At 43.0% G+C, this 20,840-nt stretch overlaps 1 protein-coding gene across 1 annotated transcript in view; it reads right to left on the bottom strand.

Moving 5' to 3' along the window:
• COL22A1 (collagen type XXII alpha 1 chain) overlaps nt 1-20,840 on the bottom strand; it is a 213,299-nt gene that overhangs the window by 100,796 nt on the left and 91,663 nt on the right. Inside the window, exons 12-13 of the mRNA XM_026079885.1 lie at nt 5,958-6,011; nt 4,454-4,507 (exon numbers count right to left, since the gene is read on the bottom strand). Of these exons, the coding sequence (XP_025935670.1) occupies nt 4,454-4,507; nt 5,958-6,011 (108 nt within the window). The remainder of the gene's footprint in view (nt 1-4,453; nt 4,508-5,957; nt 6,012-20,840) is intronic.

Here is a 20,840-nt window from a genome sequence, read left to right as displayed (position 1 = left end):
TTACCCAAAGTGACACCCAAATATCTTCCTTTGTTCAAGCATTAGCGGTTATGTCAAGTTCTTTACAGTTTTACTGTTCTGCTTTCAGTCTTGCCCTATAAAGGCAAACTGACGCGTGCAAATTCCTACGAAGGTTGTTTCAGAAGTTTTGGTAATGGCAGTAGTTGCATTCCTTCGTCATTTCCCTGCCTGTTGCGCATATAATGATTGGGCTTGGTCTAACCTCCTGAACTTGGTGTTAGTGGAATAAAACACAGGCATACCCTGCTGCAAATACCACAGCAAAGGCCGTGTCCAATGAACCACAGACTTCAAATGTTACCAGCTATTCTGAAGACTCAGTGAAAAGGAACAGATCAGAACTACATTCTCCAAATATATTTAAGATATAAAAGATCAAATTTTCAACACAAATCAGAGAAATGCAAAAAGAATCAGATATGTTTCAGCAGTCCTTTAGCTGGTTACACACTGACTCTTCCACCCCCGCAGAGGGTTAATTGAAATGCAGAGAGCTATTTCTGCGTGCCTACAATACCTGTAGATGGTCTGGGATCCTCTACTGAACACTACCAGCCCTCTGAGTAATCCTGCAGAGACAGCCTGGTGGCCATGTAAATTCAGTAGGCCCTGTTAGATCACCTACTTCTCTGGTTATTTTGTTACTTACTTCAATTTCCCTTTTTCCCCTCTCTGGTTAATTCCTGTATTGGGATGCCCTAATAGATAAGGCTTCAAAAACAAACCAAGATTTTATTCTTAAATGATTGTGGGGTTTCATATTGATTGACATTTTGTATTAAAAAACAAGCAAAAAACCACCCCAAAATCCAACATTAAAAATGCAAGGCGTGTTTGCAATGAACTCTCAGCAGATACAGGGCTTTGTTGTCCAAATGCAAGCGGCCAGGAGGTTGGTAATGTCATGCACGCTGTTTACATTTGCCTTAGACCAAATGACAATCTCATTTGAAATGGTTGTTAAGCACAGATCTGGCAGGCTGGCTGGACTGTACTTGGCAAGTGTTTCATCACGGTTTTAAGCAGAGCAATTCTAAAACTGTCCCCCTCCTTCCACCAGGGAGGATTTTACTTTTTAAAAACTAACATGCTGGAGGAAACTCTGCCCCGAAGCTTATGAGCAGTTTATCGGCACAACTGTAAAGTGGCTGAACCCACGTTAAGCATGGAAGTGAACCATGCCACAGACTCRTGGGGAGATTCACAAACTCAGCAACACGAAGCAGAGGTGGGTTTACATACAGACAACAGAGGTGGCTCTGGGGTCTCTGCGCCGTCAGGCAGCTGAGGACTTCCACCACGCGAGCAAGCAGTGCAAGTCCTCTACTGGCAGAGGCAGAGGAGCAGGCGCACACTTAATCTCTGCCTGCAGCCTGCAGGAAAATAATGCTATCACAGTCTGGTCAAAACCTCTACAGAAATAGAAGCCTGCTCTAAGTTGTCCAGATTAGCAAAGTCCAACTCTGACTGTTACATAAAACATGGTTATAAAAGTCAGCAAAAGTTATAGATAGAAAAACTAGATTTGTCTGGATGAGAAGACTTGCTGATCCCACTCAAGGCCTGCGTTGAGATCATGTCTGGTAAACCAGTAAAGTGTGAGACTTTCTACAGCTGAGGCAAACAGGAATAAGGAAATTTGTCAGAATGAAGCCTTATCTAATACTTTATATTTTTCCTTTCCATTTTTTGTATCAAGTACAGATATCTCTGTCAGTTCAGTGCCATAGCAATGACAGCCACTAAAAATCTCTTTAACCTTTTATTAAAGACACAGAAAAAAGAAARAAAAGGTTGCGTATTAGCTGCAGGATTGTACAGGCTAAAGGGTTTGGTCTCAAAAATTCAAGCTTTGTTTAACTGTTAATCTAACCATACAGTGAGGGACTTGCGATATAGCCTTTTTTTCTGGGCCATTTATTCCATTGAAATTAACCTGCCAGGTCTCATATTTATGTGGGAGCCTTCTCCACTGACCAGTAGATATTTCTTGCCATCCCAAATCACCGCAGGATCTTCTGTAACTGGAAGACCTGACCTTGAATAGCACCAGGCTATTTTGACAGTCCTACTTTTCTTATACTTGCTTGTAGCCAGCAAGATCAGACTTCCTTCTTGGTGACCACTGAAATTTACCCCACAGAGTTTGAAGAGAAAAAAAACAATTTTACACTGAAGACACTGAGCTGGGAACAGTCTCCCCTGGAGATTTCACTGAGCGGCACAAGCTAGAGATGGGATGCTGAGGGCATTTCATTACCGTAACCCGCACTTATCATCCATTTAGGGTACCTCTCGGGATTCAAGTGCTATTACCAGAAGTCTGTAGTACTCTTATGCGTGCTACTGGAAGTTTCGCCACACAGTTAATGAAGTCTGTAAAAACTGCTTGGCACCTCCTTAAAAGAAAGAAAATGCCTACAGTTGCCACCGAGGCAAAAGACTGGAAATCCCTCAGCCAAGTAGTTAAGCAGTTGGCTGAATTTCCCGAGGCGCACAGACAGCCCTTGAACCACTGAGCGTGCACTGCTCTTGCCTGGCTCGATGCAAATGAAGATGGATTGAGCCGGGAAGAACCGCATCCCAACCGATCAGAGAAACTGCAAGTTAGCTCTCCATGGAGCCTGGGGTAGGACCTCGAGCTTTCAAAGTCACCGTATTGCTGCTGACGATTTTAAATAAGGATAAGTGGTCTGACAAAAAACGATCATTACAGCAGTAATTGGGGATGTGACCTTTCCGATCGCCAACCCCACGCATCTTAGCATGGCCCRTTCCACACCAGTGAGGTGGCTGGGTTTGACGCTGGGGGTAAAGGAGCGTGCTGACCCATATTTTACATTTTAAAGCTCTGTCAGCAAAGCTGGAATTGTTTCTTAAAATAGCTTAGTCCAGAATCCAGCTCAAGGACATTGCATGCAGCCCGTGTGCCCATTAAAATAAATAAAAGTCACTGTGAAAGCAAATGATCGTTTTATATTTAGAGACTCTAGCTGAGAGGCTGAGGCTAGCAGAGCTCACCTCTTCACTGTGAACACTTGGCATTGTCTGGTCAGACTGTGTCCGTGCTCAGCCACATCAGCACTTATCCGGCCCAGCCCATAGTGCCGGGCAGCGATTTCTCTTCAGCATTGCCTCAATACTTTGCTGAACTATACACTCTGACGCCTGATAATCCCCATGGGAAGTCCGAAGCATTTTGCAGGATCAAGCCCTTCTAGAGGTAAATGTAGATGCCTCCGTTTATTTTGGTCTGTAAAAGCTTGTAAAGCAAGGGCGAGGAACTTCACACCACTAGGAGACAGAGGTATCAGACAGCCCACTGGCTTATAATGCCACTGTTGGAAAACATGCAAAATGTACAGAAAGCATGTATTTATGTATTATGTGATAAGAGAAACTCAGCTGACCAGCATTTCTGGGTGATGAATACAATTAATTTCATCTGCTCCTGACTCCCAGTGGTGGGCAAAACAATATCCAGGTCAGCCCAGCCCTACTTTACAGCTGCCATTTACCTCTTGCTGAACACGCTACCGTGCAACTTCCACACTGAACCTCCTTGTGTTGCTGAAGGCAATAAAGCCCCTAGAAGAGGAGTGGATTGGGGGTTTTAAGACCTTTCAGAAGACTATGCTCCTTTGCATGTATGGGAGCAGAAYGGGGTGAAGTAAATTTAGGCAATCAGTATGCTGTCCTTGCAGTGGCTTTCATAGGCTGTTGTGAACTTGCCATGCATGATGTCACTGAAAYACATTGTCAGTCTGATGCACCATCTTATTTCTGCGTTATAAAGATGAAACTGAAACCAGTTTCTATTGATACCTGAAGTTATCAGGGAACAAGGCAAGGAAGAGCTGAAATTTTGAAAGGACAATAAAGAATTGCCCATGACAAAAGCTTCCAGATTTAGGCATGTTCCTGATACTGTGTTCAGCTAAGTGTCACCACATCCCAATTCATGAGCACCTTGTTTGAAGCAAATCCACTGATACAACAGATAGCACAAGTTCTTTACCACTATGCTACCGTCTACGGGTGCAAACTGAAGCTCCCAAAACAGGTAGAAGCATAAAAGTCCAGCRATTTTATTTTTCCACCTGTAGACTAGGGATAATAATTCTACTGCATCTCTGAGAGAGCTGGGAGGGCTTACTGAAGACATGAAGAAAGGTTTATATGCCCCAAAACATGTTCTCTTCCCTTTTGCCATCTATACCGTTGATCGATTAAAAGGCATTTCTTCTCTTTACACACCTTGCCTAAGCGCTGATGTCTTAGCAGGCCCTCTGATGGAAGCCAACATTTTGAGCTTCTTCCTTCACCAGTGAGCATGTCAAGAGTCACAGAAAATAATTCAGGCAAGCTAGACACACAAAAAGTTAGTGAAAAAGATATACCTGCCCATATAAAGTATAAATGGAAAACTCACCTTTGGACCTGCTGGCCCAGGCAGTCCAAACGCTCCTGGCTGTCCTGGTTCACCCTGTAAGTAACAATAATATCAGTGGTAAATGCTAGTCTTATATAGGCTAGGATGACTCAAAACAATGATTACATACAGCTTTAGAAATGAAAGCCCTATCCGACAGCTGCAGTCCTGAGCACCATTATCCAGACATCGGAAAATTTGCTTTCTTTGCAAAAATAAAAGCAGAAAGAGACAAACAGAGCACTGAAGTAAATACTCATCTGCTCTTCAAACACAGCAACCTGAGGAGTAAGAAATGAGTCCCCCAACTAGAGAACAGCTTGCACCAACTACAATTTACATCTGCTGATTCCTTGGCGATAATGCTATGAATCTGATCTCAAATAGTCACCTTTCCGTGCAATAAGCACATCACATAAGAAATTCTGCAAATCCTGATATAAGGTCATTATACCCCAGTATGTCACTGTCAGATCCCAGATCATGTGTGATGTGAGGAAGTTGCATCAGTTCTGGAAGCTATCTGGGAACATCTTCATCCCTGCAGAATTGGGAGTACTCTGCATAACTCAAGTGTGGCAAAAAGCAGAAACAGGATGACAGTGACAAGGAATTTGAAAGTTTTCTGCTGTGTACCATTACTGTTGTGCATGCYTGCCCTTGCAAAGAATCCTTTCCCCACGTTCTTCCAGCCACCACCAAATGGCTGCCAAGAAGGAACAATGAAAGAGATGATGAGGTCCTTCCCCAAGAACAACTAAGGCCAAAAAGGGAGCAGGCGAAAGCAAAGAACTTAGAATAACAGACTATCAGGATTAACAGGTTCAACAGGCAGGCTTATGAGCTCTAGTGATCACGCAGGGGAAAGGAGGAAAACTCTAAAATGAACTTATATAAGGTGCTGGAAAATGTGTCTGTGTTTTTCCACCTCAGCTGAAATTCTGTTAAAGGCAATATTTGATTTGCTTCATCTTCCTTTGAGCTAAGCCTGCAGCTCTTCCTGTGCACCAAGTATTTAAACAGTGTACAAGGGGAGTGAAGGCCCCTGCTTCTGTGTCTGGGACGCCCATTTTTCTCACCCCTGCCCATTTGCTCCTGTAAGCACAGGAGGGTCCCATACATCCACCCCCCACCATCTCCACCAGCCGATAACTCTTTGCCAGACTCGAAACGAACGGCCAGGCTTTGCGGCTGCAGTTATTAACCAACACAGCTGCAGCAGCGGGTCCCAGACCACGAGCTGCCAGCCTGCCCCCTCTTCTTGGCTTAATGAATTGTAACAGCCCTGTCCCGGGAATCTCGCAGGACGGCTAATCCATACGACATCCGCAGCCACTGCAAACATGCGAGGGAGAACGCTGGGGTTATTAACCTCCTGCCATTTGTTACTGCTGCTCCTAAAATGGCCATACAAATCCCCAAGACATGTTCCACTCAATACAGATTGATTTCCACTACCTGGCTTACACTGAAAAGAAAGGATTACAGGAACAAAAAGGCTTACGGTTTCTCCTTTTGCTCCATCCTTCCCAGGGGGGCCAGGTGAGCCAAGGGACCCCTGTAACAACAACAGAATTATCATCAGCGTAATACAAACATCAGCTCCAAGTGCAAAGACGTAAGTAATACGGCGAGACAAAAATAAGGAATGAGGAGAATCATTTCCACACAAACATTTATTATTTACAGTCTCTGGAGGAGCTGCTGCTGACATTAACACGCTATGGCCAATTGATGAGCTGCTAATGAGGAACTAGGCACTCTTAGCCACTTAACTCATTTAAAAATAAATTAATATAAAAGCTTTGCAGCTAATTAGACATGTCACCTTTGAATCAGCTTAATATTATCTCCTCTCAGCCTTTCTGTCCACCATTCCATTGTCTTGAAAACCTCCTGTTTTGTCTAGTCACTAAGTACTCATTTCTTTTCTCCATGTTTTTACAACATCCATCCCAAACCTCAGAAGCCAGTAGGCACAGCTATAATACACACAAGTAATGAGCCTAAAAGCAAACAGAAAAGAAGCCTCGAGAATGCGAGCAGCCCTCATGAACTGCTCTACCCACCAGGAAGCCAATCTCAGAGATGTGAATGCACAAAGCTATGCAAAAAACAAACAAACAGAAAACCACGCGCTGCTTTTTAACCTGTTTGCACACTAGAATGAACAGGAGCAAATACGTTCAGGTTGGCAGCACCACAGATAATGGGGACGGCACCAAACACAGAAGAAAGCCAAGCTTTGCTGCATGCAGCTGGCAATCTAAAGGACAGACAGAGGATGGAAAGAGAACAGAAACAGAATATGCAAGCAAATGTATATGGAGAAGAACTGGCCTGGTGTTTTTAGTTCTAGGCACTGCAGCAGTTTCTTTTGAACTGCAGTCACAAAAAAAAAAAAAAAAATCAAATGAGAAGCAGACACAGACAAACCGCAACTCTAAGCTCCGGATAAACTGGTTTGCCACGTTTTACTTTGTGAGGGTTTTTGCCTTGAAATCCTGAACTTGCGTCCTGAACTTTACAAGAGGTGTTAAATGTCTAAATTCCTGAAATCTCTTCTACAAGTTTAGGGATTTAAGGTATTTCTGACGATGGTGTCCAAAGTAAATACGAGTCTATACAGCAACCCTGGTGTGGGATAATCGTTTCCTAAAAGAGGCTGCCACAGCAAGCAGCAAAAGGCCATCTCATTCCACAAGTTATTTATGTTTGATGCAAGAAAGGACATGATAACCTTTGACCTTCCATGTCTCATACAGAAGAATTTCCAATGTTTCCGTAGGTGGAGGCATTAGCATTTCTTATGCCCTGTCTCAGACTTTTACAATGTTCAGGCCCTTGAGATCTCCACATAGCTGTCAAACGGGACGGAAACTGGCCAACAGGTTCAAAGATTTCACTTTTTCTTTGCAGACAAACAGCACAACAGCGTAGTCTCCTTTTCTTAACATCTTGCTACCACAGACCAAGAAATACAGAGGTAGAAACAGAAGACTTACAAAATAGCCTGATTTCACAGGCTTCCACGGTATCTTTACAAACTTTTGAGCTTTTGACACTGTGATTAAAAAAGACTCAGACTTACCTTTTCTCCTTTTTCACCTTTCAGTCCAGGAAAGCCTTGAAATCCTTCTTCACCCTAAAACACCAATGCATAATGTATGAAATGCAATATTATTCTGTGAACTATAAACAGCATAGTTATTTTCTGGGAGTCAAGGCCAACTTATATTACTCACTGTAACGATGCTGTTTTCTCAGTCACTTGCAACTTGGCTGTATGTGAAGCAGTTCATTTCAAGCTTTCCATCCGAGTGTCTACCTCTGGCTGATATTTTTTTTTTCCTTTTTTGTAAACATCATGCAGAAGGAGACTACCTTTTTCCAAGAACAGAACTAGGGGGCTATTCTTGCTAAATAAAATTATTTCAACCATAGAAACATTTCAGCGAGAAACTCTCCTGTTGCCACATTTCAAAGCATGGGAACTTGAAATTTGAGGTGGCCAACTTAGTACGAGAGAGGTGTCTGTTTTTTTCCTGTACGTCCTCCCACTAGGCCAAAACATACATCTGTTCCAGTTATACCTTATCAACAGACACTTCTCAACTGACAGCTATTTTCTCTAAAGATCCAGAGCACGTTTCTGGCGGAGCTCTGTGAATGGGTTTGCAAGTTCARGGCTCTTATTGCTGGCACCCCGGCAGCACGCAGGAATCCAGCGTTGCTGGACTTTCCAGGAGAGTAGGGCACGAGATTGATTACCAAGGGAGAGACGTGGGGCAGCAAGTCAGAAAATGCCCAAATTGATGCATATATTTCTGAGTAAAGTTGCCTGTAAATACACAAGGACTATCTACACACACAGATAAATTCAGGCCAGATTCTGCCACTCTCACTCTTATTTGTGTTTCTTTTTCTGTTTGTTTGTTTGTTTTCCTGCACGAATAGTCCAGCAGACTTACATGGATACATTCCTAGGGCAAGGTTCTAGCCAATGTCAGACAGAATGACAAGACCTGGCCTTATTTATTTATAGATATATTTGGCACTTAGAGGTTAATAAAAGACAGTATCTGGAAAGTATCTGCACTAYATATGCAAATTAAAGTCATTAGATACTTTTATAATTGCATTTCTTGCTAACTGAACCTTCATGAAGCACTTAGTCTGGAATTTTTAATGCAGCTAGTGGTAAAAATCAGATCTGCTGTATTTGAATGGCTCCCTAATGAGACAGAAAACCCATCAAACAGCAAATATGATTTTTTAGGAAATCATTTGCTCAGAGAGGTCAATATTACTTGAAAGAACTGCTGTTCCATGGCAAAGTATGCAACATAGATGGGAGAACAATTTGCATCTTTTCTTTACAAAGCAGAGGAATAGGGTTAAACAACTTTTTCCTCTTGCTCTTTTTCCATGTAATAGCAATTCTTGGCACTGCTGAATAAATTAATCCTTGCATCAGTCAATAAGTTTGATATACAGTGTTCATACAGCCATTCAGGTTAGACAGGACCTCATGAGGTTTCTAATACAACCTTCCACTCAAAGCACTATCAACAGTGAATTAAGACCAGGTTGTTCAGGGCTTTATCTAATTTAGTCTTAAAAACCTCCAACGACAAGGTTGCTCTTCTTCCCAGATGTAATTAGTAACTTGCCTCCTAAGCCAATGGCATCCCAGGAGGAGAGAAAGACTTCTTGCTTTTATTCATTTATTAATTATTCATTTATTATGCAAAGCAGTCCAATTTTGTCCTCTTGACTCTCATACAAGCATGTGGGTTTTAGCAGTAGCAATCTCCAAGCACCCACCAGCTTTACCAGTCTCTTCCTAAGCAGAAAACTGTGCAGAAGCAACCTGGACTCTAGAGACAGGTTTAACATCCATGRTCAGCAGGGGAACCACCACTGATCCCACCAGGCTACAGACTAGGAGGGCTCCTACTTCTGCAACTTCCATTGACTCCCCATTAACCCAAACTAGTTGCTTGGTGTCCCTCACAAGGCAAAAAACCCTGTCAGGCTAAGGGTAGGTTCAGCAGCTGCTGGAGCCTTCATAAAAGCAGAAGAACTGACTGTGTTGCCTATGTCAAAACACTCACTTTCACAAAGTAAACTGTAACCTGCCAGGACAAGCAGGAGAAGAGGGAAGGAAGTCAAAAAGCATTAGTGCTGGTGTGCTTTAAAACAGTGCCAAAATAGCTGCGACAGGCAGGGATGGGAAAGGATCCAGCAGCTCGCACCCTTAACTCAGAGCCCGCTGCCAAAGCCGCAGTGAGGATGCCGCTCATTGCAACAGAGTCCTGTTGCCATCGGAGTTTACTCTACCAAGCAACTTTTTTGAACCATTCTGGCAAAAGCAGCCTCCTGACGTCAAACCGAATCGCAGAACAATCACCTTTTCTCTCCATTTGTCAAACAGGTTAACGTAATCAGGTTAAACCCAGAGCATTGCGCTCAGCGTGCTGCTAACACCTACAGAAGTGCTAGCTTACCCGAAAGGGTGCCCGTTCCCTCCCCTCGTCCCCCTCCAGTTAGGTCAGTTGGTTCAGTAAAAGAGACTGCCTCCTTCTCCACAACTTGTGGACTAACAGGCTCTGCCAGTGCATCTATCCTGGAAAACACTTTATAAAGCCAAAGAAAGTCTCAGCTGGAGAAAGACAGAGCAGTTGGCCAAAGAAGAAATCACAGGGGCCTGAAATGGCGTTGTTCAAGAGGTGCTCTTGCTGGGGAGGTTACAACTTCAGCAACTGAGCTCAGAAGGAAGGCAGCGGATTTTTCCTGAGCGCTTGTCCCTTTTCAGGCTCACGGGTGTGCTGTCCTTTTCTTATCCACTGGAAATCCAACCCCGTTTGTTTAAATTCATCCTCTGTGCTGCACAGACAGTGAGCTTTAATCAAACCTTTCCACCAGGGTTAGTGGGAAAACAGACATGTTCATTAGCTCACTGTTGCTTGGGAAAATATTCGTCAAAGCCTAAATTCGGCAAGCTGCGATCTGAAGTAACCAGAGGACTTTTCTTGCGATAGGACTGTGGAGTGCTGTCAGTCACAGGGAGCTATATGCTGCCGAGTAAAAGAGTGCAGGTACATACTACAAGCACTGAAGCTACATATTTCTACAGTACAAATGCCATTTTTAGCTTTTCAGTAGTTATTCTATGACTATTTACTTGAATTATAGTAATGCCTCATTTATTCCCTGCCTGGGTCATTCTGTATGAATAAATATGAAATGACAGTCACTGCACTTGAAAGCTCATTTTGAAATTTCAAGCAATGTATAAATATAATAAAGAAATAGCAGAGACCAAGAGCACAGGCCAGCGAAATAGCTGCCAAGCAGACACGTTCTGCAACTGCACCGGGCTGCAGGATCCAGGCACCCCACTGCGAAAATGGGTAGGTTCTAGCAGTTGGCATTAAGCCCTGGGGAAGAAAACCTTATTGCATTCCTTGCACCAAGGCCAAACCTGCTTGTGCCACTGAGAGGGATAAAAATAACATTATATCTCCACAGGCTGGCCGTGTTCCCAGCTTCAGCACAATGAGATCCTGGTGGTGACATGTAAACCACACACACATGTTCCTCCCATGCATTTCTATCATCACCCATCTACTTTAGGGATATCCGAGCTTTGAACGGTATCCCTTTCTGGAGAAGCACCTGGTCTAGAATAGGAAGGTAACAGAACAAGCCTCCAAGCAACAGGGAAAACACAGCAAAGGCAGGAGACACTRCTGTTAAGAATGGGAACAAAATACAGCTTCTAACAGAGCTTCCCTTCGGCTTAGCCTATGCTTTCTGGTTTTGATGGAGTAATTATACACTTTGGGGGTGGCCTATTGCTTTCTAGTCACATTTTTTTTATTGACAAAAGCTTGAGCTTTTGTATTTATATTATGTATTCATATTATATTTGTTTATATTTTATTAATTCATTTTTAATATAAATACATAATATAACACATAATAAAAATATCTGTGAGGAAGTGCATTAACAAACATGGCAGTTTGGCTTAGGAAGTTTCTAAAACACTGTATGAGGATAAGGATATACCATTAGACAAATCACATTGAATACTCCATTTTTAATTCCTTAAGGAATTAATACAAGTTTTACAAGTAAGTTAGGAAGGTTTTCTGAGCTGTACATAAAAAGGGTACAGAGCAAGACCTAAGCTCTACTTCTGTCTTTCCTGGGGTCTCAAAGCAAGGTTTACATGGGCCCCATGGTTTTTCCAGACCCAAGGGACAAAGGAAATGACATATCATGAGGGAACTTAGAGCATAGGCAACTCTCAGCTGCTGCAGACAGATTACTAGGGTGAGTAACCATAAAGATACTCCCATTGATTTCAAGTGCATCATCCACAATACTAAAAAATTAGAGGTGGAGGTGAGAAAGTATAGGCATGCCAAGATAGGTTTCTTTATTAGCTTGTATACATCAGCAGAATCATGCCATTTCTAGATTCAAGAAAAGACGTCTTCCATTGTCACATGGATTTATCAGATCATGTCAGCTCTAGATTAGGGATCCCTCCAAAAAGGGCTTTTTCTTTTACCTTCCATTACATGCTCATCATATGCGCATGTAGCTTGATTTGTTGCAAATTATCCAATGATTTGCCTTGCCTGGGTTATGCGAGCATCGCTACCCCATGTAATTATCTGAACATAATGCATATGGACTGTGACCAAATTATATCTATACCCCATGTAGATCCTCAGACCACTGAATGGAGATAACTATGAAAGAACAAAGCAGGCAACCTAATTGTTAGATAACATGTTCCTTCATAGTGGCAACAACTAGTACAGGGATTTTGCCATATCCAGACTTGTATCAAAATTTCTCTGAAAAGAAAGTGATTTAAAGTAAAGGGAGGAAGTGGTTTGCAGGCATATGGAAAGATACTGGGATGTGATAGAGCAATTTGGTATTAACTGATCCTGGAGGGACATCAAAAACACATGAAGGAATAATCCCTCTGTGATGTTTTTAAGCAATCTGCTCAAGTTTAGTTGCTTCTCTTTCCTCCACTTGCAGCTCCTCAAGCAGCTGCCAAGTTTACAAACATTTCTTCCAACTTGAGAACAGCTGTGGCCTATAATCACATATTTTATTTCAACTCTGGGTTGTGGCCTATGTTAATGGAAATGAGAGCAAACTAAACAAGAAAATAATGGAAAAAATCAGTCCAAACCACATGGTTAGACTCTCATTTTCCTGTCAAATTAAAGTAAATCACTGGCCTTTTCCTTCAACTTACCAAGCAGACTACAGAAGCTATATCATTCTAAGGTCAATTCTATAGACTTTTTTTAGTCTTTCTTCCACACTGGCCTACATATGGAAGTACCTCCCTCTTTATCCAAAAGTGAAATAAAAATTTCTGACCCTGTCATAAAAAAAACAATAAAGCTGTCATTGGGAGTCCTTCAAAATCAGTCCCTCAAAAATCATCCAAGCAGAACTCCATGAATCACACACTGAGAATATTGATAGCTTTGCAAACCAGGGGATCTATATCCAAGGTAGAAGACAAAATAGCAAGAGGTGAATTAGAAACAGAACAAAAGGGGCAAGATGAAGTGAAAACAGAAGCAAAACTGGACTGTGTGGTGTTATCATCTTGCCATTAATAGACCCCTCTGTCCTTTGTTAATTAACCTCACAACAACCTGGTGAAATGAGAATTAAGTTATAGTAACTAAGATATTGCTTTCATTTCAGTAGGGTGAGGAGTCAGGTGCAACTGAGCAGAAGACATTTGAAAGGTCACAGAGTCTGGGACAAAGACAGAAACTCACTCCAGATTTCTTGGGTTCTAGGTCAGTGCCCTAACCTTAAGTTTATTCTTGCTCTCTCCTGGCTCTTTGGCCTGCATTTAACTTGCTAACCTGAGGTTCACAAAGAATAGACCACAAGACCATCAGCAAGTGGCTATGGCTGATCCATAGTTTCAGGCTAAACTGTTTTCAAAGTTTGATGAGAAGAGTGAAGAAGGCGGCCAAGAGACCATGCGAGTCCTTCTCTCGGCTTTTCTAACTCAGACATACCAACTTCAGGAGTGTGAAGTGAAAGAGATTTCACAACTTTGTCACCAAAGTGAGATTAAAAAATACATTTTCTTGTGGAATGTCATCAGTTCTGGGTTTGCTTTTTGGAGTGGGGAGGGAAAGACAAAGGTTTCATTAAAGCCCAGGGATGAACTGCAGATCAACTGAGAGGCAGAGCTGCAGTGGATATAGGTCACCCAGTYCTATTTTCAAAAGCTGCTGACTGGACAGGCAGCACAAATGACTGTCATTTTTGAAAGCACAGATGCAGGATTCTATTAGCTTAATGAGGTTTAAACCCTGTTAGTATCTTGGCAAATTTGACACCAAAACTGGCTCCGTCTTCCACTGCTACCAGAAATAAGACATATCAATTTAGAGTTTGCTTTAGTTCATTCTAAGAAAAGAAGAAAAACATATCTGTCAGGTCTCTATTACATTCTGATTTAAAGCACACAAAAGCTATAGGGAAAGGATATGCAAGGGTCAACAGAAGTTGTAGGTAGGCCTAGTCTATCATGAAACCCAGCCCAGTTTGTAAACAGCTGATCAAAGGATAGCTAAGGGCATCTTTCACACTGTAAATAGATATCATAAAGGCTTTACTCAATACAATTCATAGAGTGTGCTCTATTCCCAAAGGTACAACATCATTGTGCAGGTACTTCCAGGAGAAATTCAGGGGACCCTGCGTTTCAAGGGTCTCTGGATATAGTATCATGAGACCAGAAAGGGCCTATCGGCCCTTCACCATATTGTCCTAGTCATTGAATCTTCTGGGAAGAGTAGATGCACCATTTTCAAGGGAGTCCAAAAGATATCTTTCTTTGAAGAAACCCAGAAAATCTTTGCATCAAAATAGATAAAATAGGTGTGTATCAGTGAATTTGGCACCTGGTCACCCATAAACTTGGTGTTGCAGGAGAAAAGCTTGCTCAGTTGGGTTACAAGGAGCTGGACTCCAAGAAGCAGGGACAGTATTTCCTGGAGTGCAGCTTTCCTTGTAGTTCTCAGAGGAAAACAATGCAAGTAAAACCAAGGAACAACTCAGCCAATTCTGATGCATCTCCTTTAGTCTTTTGTGTACACATCAAATCTTGCAAACAGCAGAAGACTATCACAGTAAAGCAAGATTTAAATCAAGGTGCATGTATGGTACATGATGGCTCCTGCCAGAGTACCTTAGACTTGCCATGGGAAAGGGAAAGCAAAAATGGCTTTGTRTTATAGAACAACATGTAGCAACATGAGGAACTGATGGACATATGATCTGTATCCTGCCTTAACATAGTGAAGGCTAGTGTCCTCTTTGCATGTGACAGATAGCCATGGGATGCAGCTTCTCCCTGTATAACCAGACCACATAATTCTCTCACATCTTTCTCCAGTCCCCAGTCAAACATGCACTGAACACAAACTGTCTATCTGAGGCTGAAGGGGGGTTGGGGGGGAGAACACCACCTACAAGGCAAGTGAGATGTCTCTATTCACCCCTCCTAAACTTCCACTAACATGGAGAAATTAAATTATTACTGAAATTGAAATTCCAGTTTTTCTGGTTTGCATGGTTGGGACAACAGGTCCTCAGTTAAAGACACGTTGCTAGATCCTTTGAAATGGGAAAAACAGAACAGCTCTGCCTCAAGAACTTCCTTGTCTTGAGGTAAAAGCTGATGATCTTTCCTGGCATCTGCCATAGCTCAGGACCAGTCAAACAGCTTGCCAAATGCTAGAGGGGAAGTGTTCACTGAGGTAGAAGAATAACCCAGTCATATGTATCATGACATTGGCTTGTGGGTTTTTTTGTTTATTTTGGGGTTTTTAGGTACTGGTTTGATATTTTGCCTTGCCAGAAAAATCCGCTAATTCCTTTTGCTCAGCTTCTCAAGAGTTCCCAATTCCCAGTCCTCCTCTCACCCCTCCAAAGTTTCAGCAATAGTTTGTACAATGTCCGAGAAGAGTGTGTCAGGACAGAGAAATGCTGTGTTCTGTGCTAGGGTACAGTTACACTTCCTGGGTCACTCCGAAGTCCCATGTTTTTTACTGCTGTTTACTGATACTCCACAATCACCTCTTAGTCTATTGCAGTGCCTCACTGAAATACATAGAAAGCTTTTCCTAAAGATCAGCCACATCATCTAGTTCATGATTTCTTCCCCTACCCCCCATGCACATGGTGAAAAGACAGTGCTTCATTTTACGTACAGCTTTTGCACATTGCAAACGTATCAAGTTCACCCCAATTCCTCAGTCGTCTCCTCTCTCTGCAAACCACATTTCTCTCAATCTCTCCCTGTTGGTTAAATTTTCAAGACCAGTGATCATTCTTGTTGCTCTTTGCAATGACCTTCTCCACTTGCCCCACACCTCACTTGAAATGCCATGCCCAGACTGGAGACAGCATCCTGCTTGAAGTTTTACCAATACCTACTTATAACTTGCCGTAGCACAATGCCTCCGCCTGCTGCCAAGCATACTTGAGGCCATTCAGTCAAGTCTTTCCCAAGATTATAAAGAGTTTTGGTCCAGTCAGACTTGTCTATAAAGTGCTGCTCTTTCCTAGCTCATTTTCATCTCTGAGCCCATTGCAAAGGTCATGATCATTCTCCCCATTTTACATATGGGAAAACTGAGGCACAGGGAGGAAAAATGCTAAGGCCAAGATCCCCTACAGAGCCAATGGCACAGAGCCAGAATTAAAAACTGGGTCTCCAGAGACCCAGGCCCACCCACAGCACCGTGTACATTAGATTCTCTTGAAATAATGACCACTAATGGTCAGTTTACAGTCTCACCAGAAAAACAAACATATTTGTCATGAAGGAAGTGTTTTCCTAGCCTGGAGCTTGCTACTGTGTGTTCATTACCCAGAGCGTGTGAAAGGAAAATCACCATCTTTCTATCAAAGCCGGAGACACTCAGTCTTGTGGACATTAGGAGACACAATATCTCTAGATAGTGCTTGGAGGAAGAAGGATGGGAGACCCAAAAGGGAAAATTCCAGGTGTCCTGGGTGGTGCTTGGGCAAGTAAAGAAGAGTATGAAACACTCATGCTGCCAGTCACACTCATCTCGCCTGTCTCTTCACCTGTGTGGTTAGTGCCATCCTCAGCCATGGGCAAGGCAAGTCAGGCAGGCAGCAACCACTGATGAGCAGTGTATACCATGGGAAGGGGAAGATCTGACTGCTTAACTTCAACAGGGGACCAGAGCTTACCACACTGCCTCTGCCCTTGGCCCAATCTCAGGAAGAGTTAGAGAGACGAAGGACAGATGTGAAAGTGTGTAGTAGGGAGAGGGGCAGGGAACGCTTAAAATGCCTTTGATAAACTGGCAGTAATAACCTGCTCCGTGTAAGACTTCTGCTGTCTGCAACTCAATAGGCTACGAGATCCACTCCAGACTGCTAAGAAAGCTCTTCTCATTGCCACCTGACAGGCAGTTAATCCATGCCTGTCAATTGCCATACAGCTCTAAGGAGCATCCTGCATCCAAGCGATAGTTATCTATAACAGAATCAAGAGAATCTGTTTTTTTTTTTTTTCCAAATCTTCTATCAGAAGCAGCAGAGGGATGGCAAAGCTTTCTGACATGCTTCCTTTATACACAGCCAGTGGATTTTGGCACAGAAATCCTCTAAAGAAACGAGCACTGGAGATTTCACAACCTTCTGGTTGCCAGTAGATGTCATTACATACCAGCAATGTGCCTGAAAGCCAGAGGCCAAAACTGAAAAGTAATGTTTTCTAAGTTTATGTAAAGGAAAAAACAAGTTACTAGTATTCTTGTACTGCTGAGAATTAAGCTGTCACGATGCACAATTAGTATGTGATCTGGCTTTGAGCTGTTTATTACAATCTGCAGCTGTTATTCTGGGTCACAGAAAACCACAGAATTTATCTAAAACCCTCTAATTATTGTTAAGAATAAGAACTCCATCAAACCACAGTTATTTAACTGTGCAGAATGTACTTTAACTACAGGCAAGAGGAGTCAAAAAATAGTAGATGTGCAGACTGAAATTGTCTGCATACACAAGAGGATTCAGATTGTGCTCAGAGAGTCCTAAAGCTGACACGAACATTAATATACCTTACCCTTTAATCTGAAGATTCAGAAGAGAAATGACAGATATGAATGTCTCAAAAGAGCTGCCTGACAGCCTTATGAAGTAGATAAAGTGCTGTAATACAGATGTGTAAATGTTGGATTGAGAGGTTAAGTGCTGGATGACCTTAACCAGATGAAGTCAGTAGSTAAGAATGGATCCCAAGGGATAAGATACCCAGCAGAAAATAAAGTTCTGCAGATACTGAAATTTTCAGCTTTTCTTATCAGGTCAGTTTGAGCCATGCTCATGGGTTTTTTTTATCCTGTAATAAACTAACAAGATCCAAGTAGTGAGAACCCAGACCTGAGGAGGCTACATTGCCACAGCCACTGCCTCCAAGGAACACCAATTACCGGGCATTTTATTTATTTCAACTCCAAACTCAATAATATCTCTAAACCTGGAGATGATTTTTCCTACCTTGCTACTGTCAATATTTACCGGCTTAACAAACACTGGCCACTGTCCTGGATCCCAGGGCTCAGAGGATCCTGCTGCTCCACTGCTTCCTAAGTCTTTCAGAGTCATCCTTCAACTGGCCAGCCCTAGGTAAGCTCAACAACATTCAAGGGCTTATGGACTTGGTGACAATATCTGAATGCTACAGCAATCTACATAAGCCCTGTGCCCTCTCTGGAGCACCTCCCTTGTACTGTGGCTCAGGTTTTAGCAATGAAAGGAGCACACAGGTCAGCCCCTGGAGCGATAACTAGTTTTATTCAGATATTGTGAGYGTAAGGCTAATTCTTAGTCTCTACAAGCCTAGGCTCTGCATTGTGCAAGTACCCGGAGCACATGCCCCCACTTCTAGAGGTTTAGCTGGTTATTCAAGGTCCCCCCAGCTCCTTTGCATCAAAGCTGCTTTTAAGCTGAGACTCTTGCCCTCGGCCCTTGCTTGAACTACATGGCAGCAGCCTGGCCACACACCTTGTTCATCCTGACCCTGACTTGCCAGCCCAACTTCCCAGCTTGGCCTCGGACTCATTTCATCACTATGAGCTCGTCTGGTGACCTGGACTCTCAGCTGAACCTGGCTGCCRTCACCAGTCCTGCCCCGCTCCCTCGCTGGGGGCAGTGGGACAAGCCCTGGCTGGTGAGGACCCTGCCCTGCTGGCATGTTTTCGCCTTCAGCTCCATTTCCCTTAGGGTTCAGCTGGCCCTTGTTTCTCTCTGACACTCAGGCATCTGACTCCCCACAATTTTTATGGGACTGTGGGTCTAAAAATGCCACTGAAGACATGAACCTTCCAGACTGAGCCACACCTGCAACTGAGCAACACACACAACCCTACAGGTCCCAAAATACACACTTTCAAAATACCCAAGCAAAAGCTACCCCTGCCCTCCAACTATCAGGCAACGTCAGACTCCGGCTATGTCTGCAGCACCTTTTGTAGGCAGACTTGCACTCGTCTTGTTTGTGCTCGTAGTTACAGGAAGCGAGCCAGCTCTGACCCAGAGGCACTGCACTCGTGCTAATTTGGTAAGCCCTGCTGACAGCACAGCGCTGGGGTAAAGGAGCTGCATGGCTTTCAGGTCAGACCTTTCTTATATTCAGCTGCCCTGAAGCAAAGAGAGAGAGCACAGGGCCCTGTGTCAATAGGCTGTATCCTCCAACAGGGTAAATTTCCACAGCTTTTCCAGAGGCCCTAAAAATGGCAATATCTCCAGTTTGGAAGACAAATAAGGGAAGGGGAAGCAAAGTCTTCATTTGAAGGACCTGGCAGACAAGGTATATAAAGCCTGGGAGGAAAGAGGTTCTCTGTCTTCATTTTACAGGAACAAACACTAGCTAACTTGCCCAAGTTCAGCAAATCTGTCGGAGCCAAGCTTTAAGCTGAAGTCTCTTGCAGCTTAGCTCGTAGCCTTAGCTATCTGCCTAGTTTTCTTTTCTATGCTTGGTCTTGCAGTCACTGCATCTCTAATAGGCAAAGCCACTTCAGAGTTTTTATTATCACCAGAAATCCTATAATAACGCTCCTGCATTTTTGCTGTAGCGAGTCATTACCATGAAAACACATTGTTAGCAGAATATAGAATTTATCTACTAAAGTTGTTTTTCATGTTCATTGCTGCATATGTGATTCTTCGCATGAACGGAAACACAAAGCACAGAGAAAGATCAGATACTCCTGGAAACACATTAGTGAGGGAACTCCTGTAGGGCACTGTAAGCCAAAATGAAACCTTTATTCGTTGTCTCTGCAGGAGTATGTGGATGCTCCTTGCTGGAGTTTTATCCTCCCTACAGAGTCATTTTCTGTGGGAAAAAAAAAGTCATAGTAGCAAGCCTTTGACCGCTCTGCTTTTCTTTTTCCCTCCCGGGACTATACATGACTAACCGAACTATTTCTTATCTCATTTCTCTGCACACCGGGAGCCAGAGACTCTTCAACAGCTACAGACAGTGGTGGCCCAAGACACTCTTGAATGAATTATCACTTGTGCTGATGATTACCACATCTCTGCTGAGGAGGCAGAAGAGAACACGTAACAGGAGGCAACATCTGCAACACCCTTGCCATTTCAGAAGTGAACCTGCAACCCCATACTGATATGACACAGACTTTATATTGATACCTCACAATAAATTTCACTCCCTTTTGGGCAAGAAACCCCAGCAAAACTTCTTTCCCCTTCTCTGCAATGAGTGTGATGAATATGCACCAAGAATCATATTTATTTAAGAATATAAGAACTGCTACCAGCAGTCATACCAAAGGCACAGCTAGCCTGCATCCTGTCTGCAACAGCATATAGAACAGGGCAAGTACACAATGTGACTTCTCCAGCGACTTCTTGAAGTGACTCACTGATGTCTTCAAGCAGAGATAATGTCTTTGTACCGAATAGCACTTGACAGGTCTTCTTCAATTTGTATGTACTTTAACACACAAACTTTTAACCACCAGAACATAATGTAAAGAGCAGTTTGAATACATATTGTGTGAAGAGCAATTTCATTTTGTTCATTTTAAGCTTGGCATCAGCTAGTTCCATGCTTTCACTTAAATCTTGCAATGGAAGAAACAGTGAAAAATAGTTAGCTATTGRTATCTCCATGCCACAAGTCTTACAGATTCCTATCATATCCCCTCCAAAGTCCTCCAGTTGCCATTTTACCAGGCATGTTTTCACCTGCAGAGCCTTCTCATTACCCTTGGCCTTTACAATGCAAGAAGGGTGGCTCAGCAC

The sequence above is a fragment of the Apteryx rowi genome, unplaced genomic scaffold, assembly GCF_003343035.1.
Source record: "Apteryx rowi isolate R43461 unplaced genomic scaffold, aptRow1 scaffold_500, whole genome shotgun sequence".
In the NCBI taxonomy this organism is placed as follows: Eukaryota; Metazoa; Chordata; class Aves; order Apterygiformes; family Apterygidae; genus Apteryx; species Apteryx rowi.
This window is presented reverse-complemented; position numbering and strand designations above follow the sequence as displayed.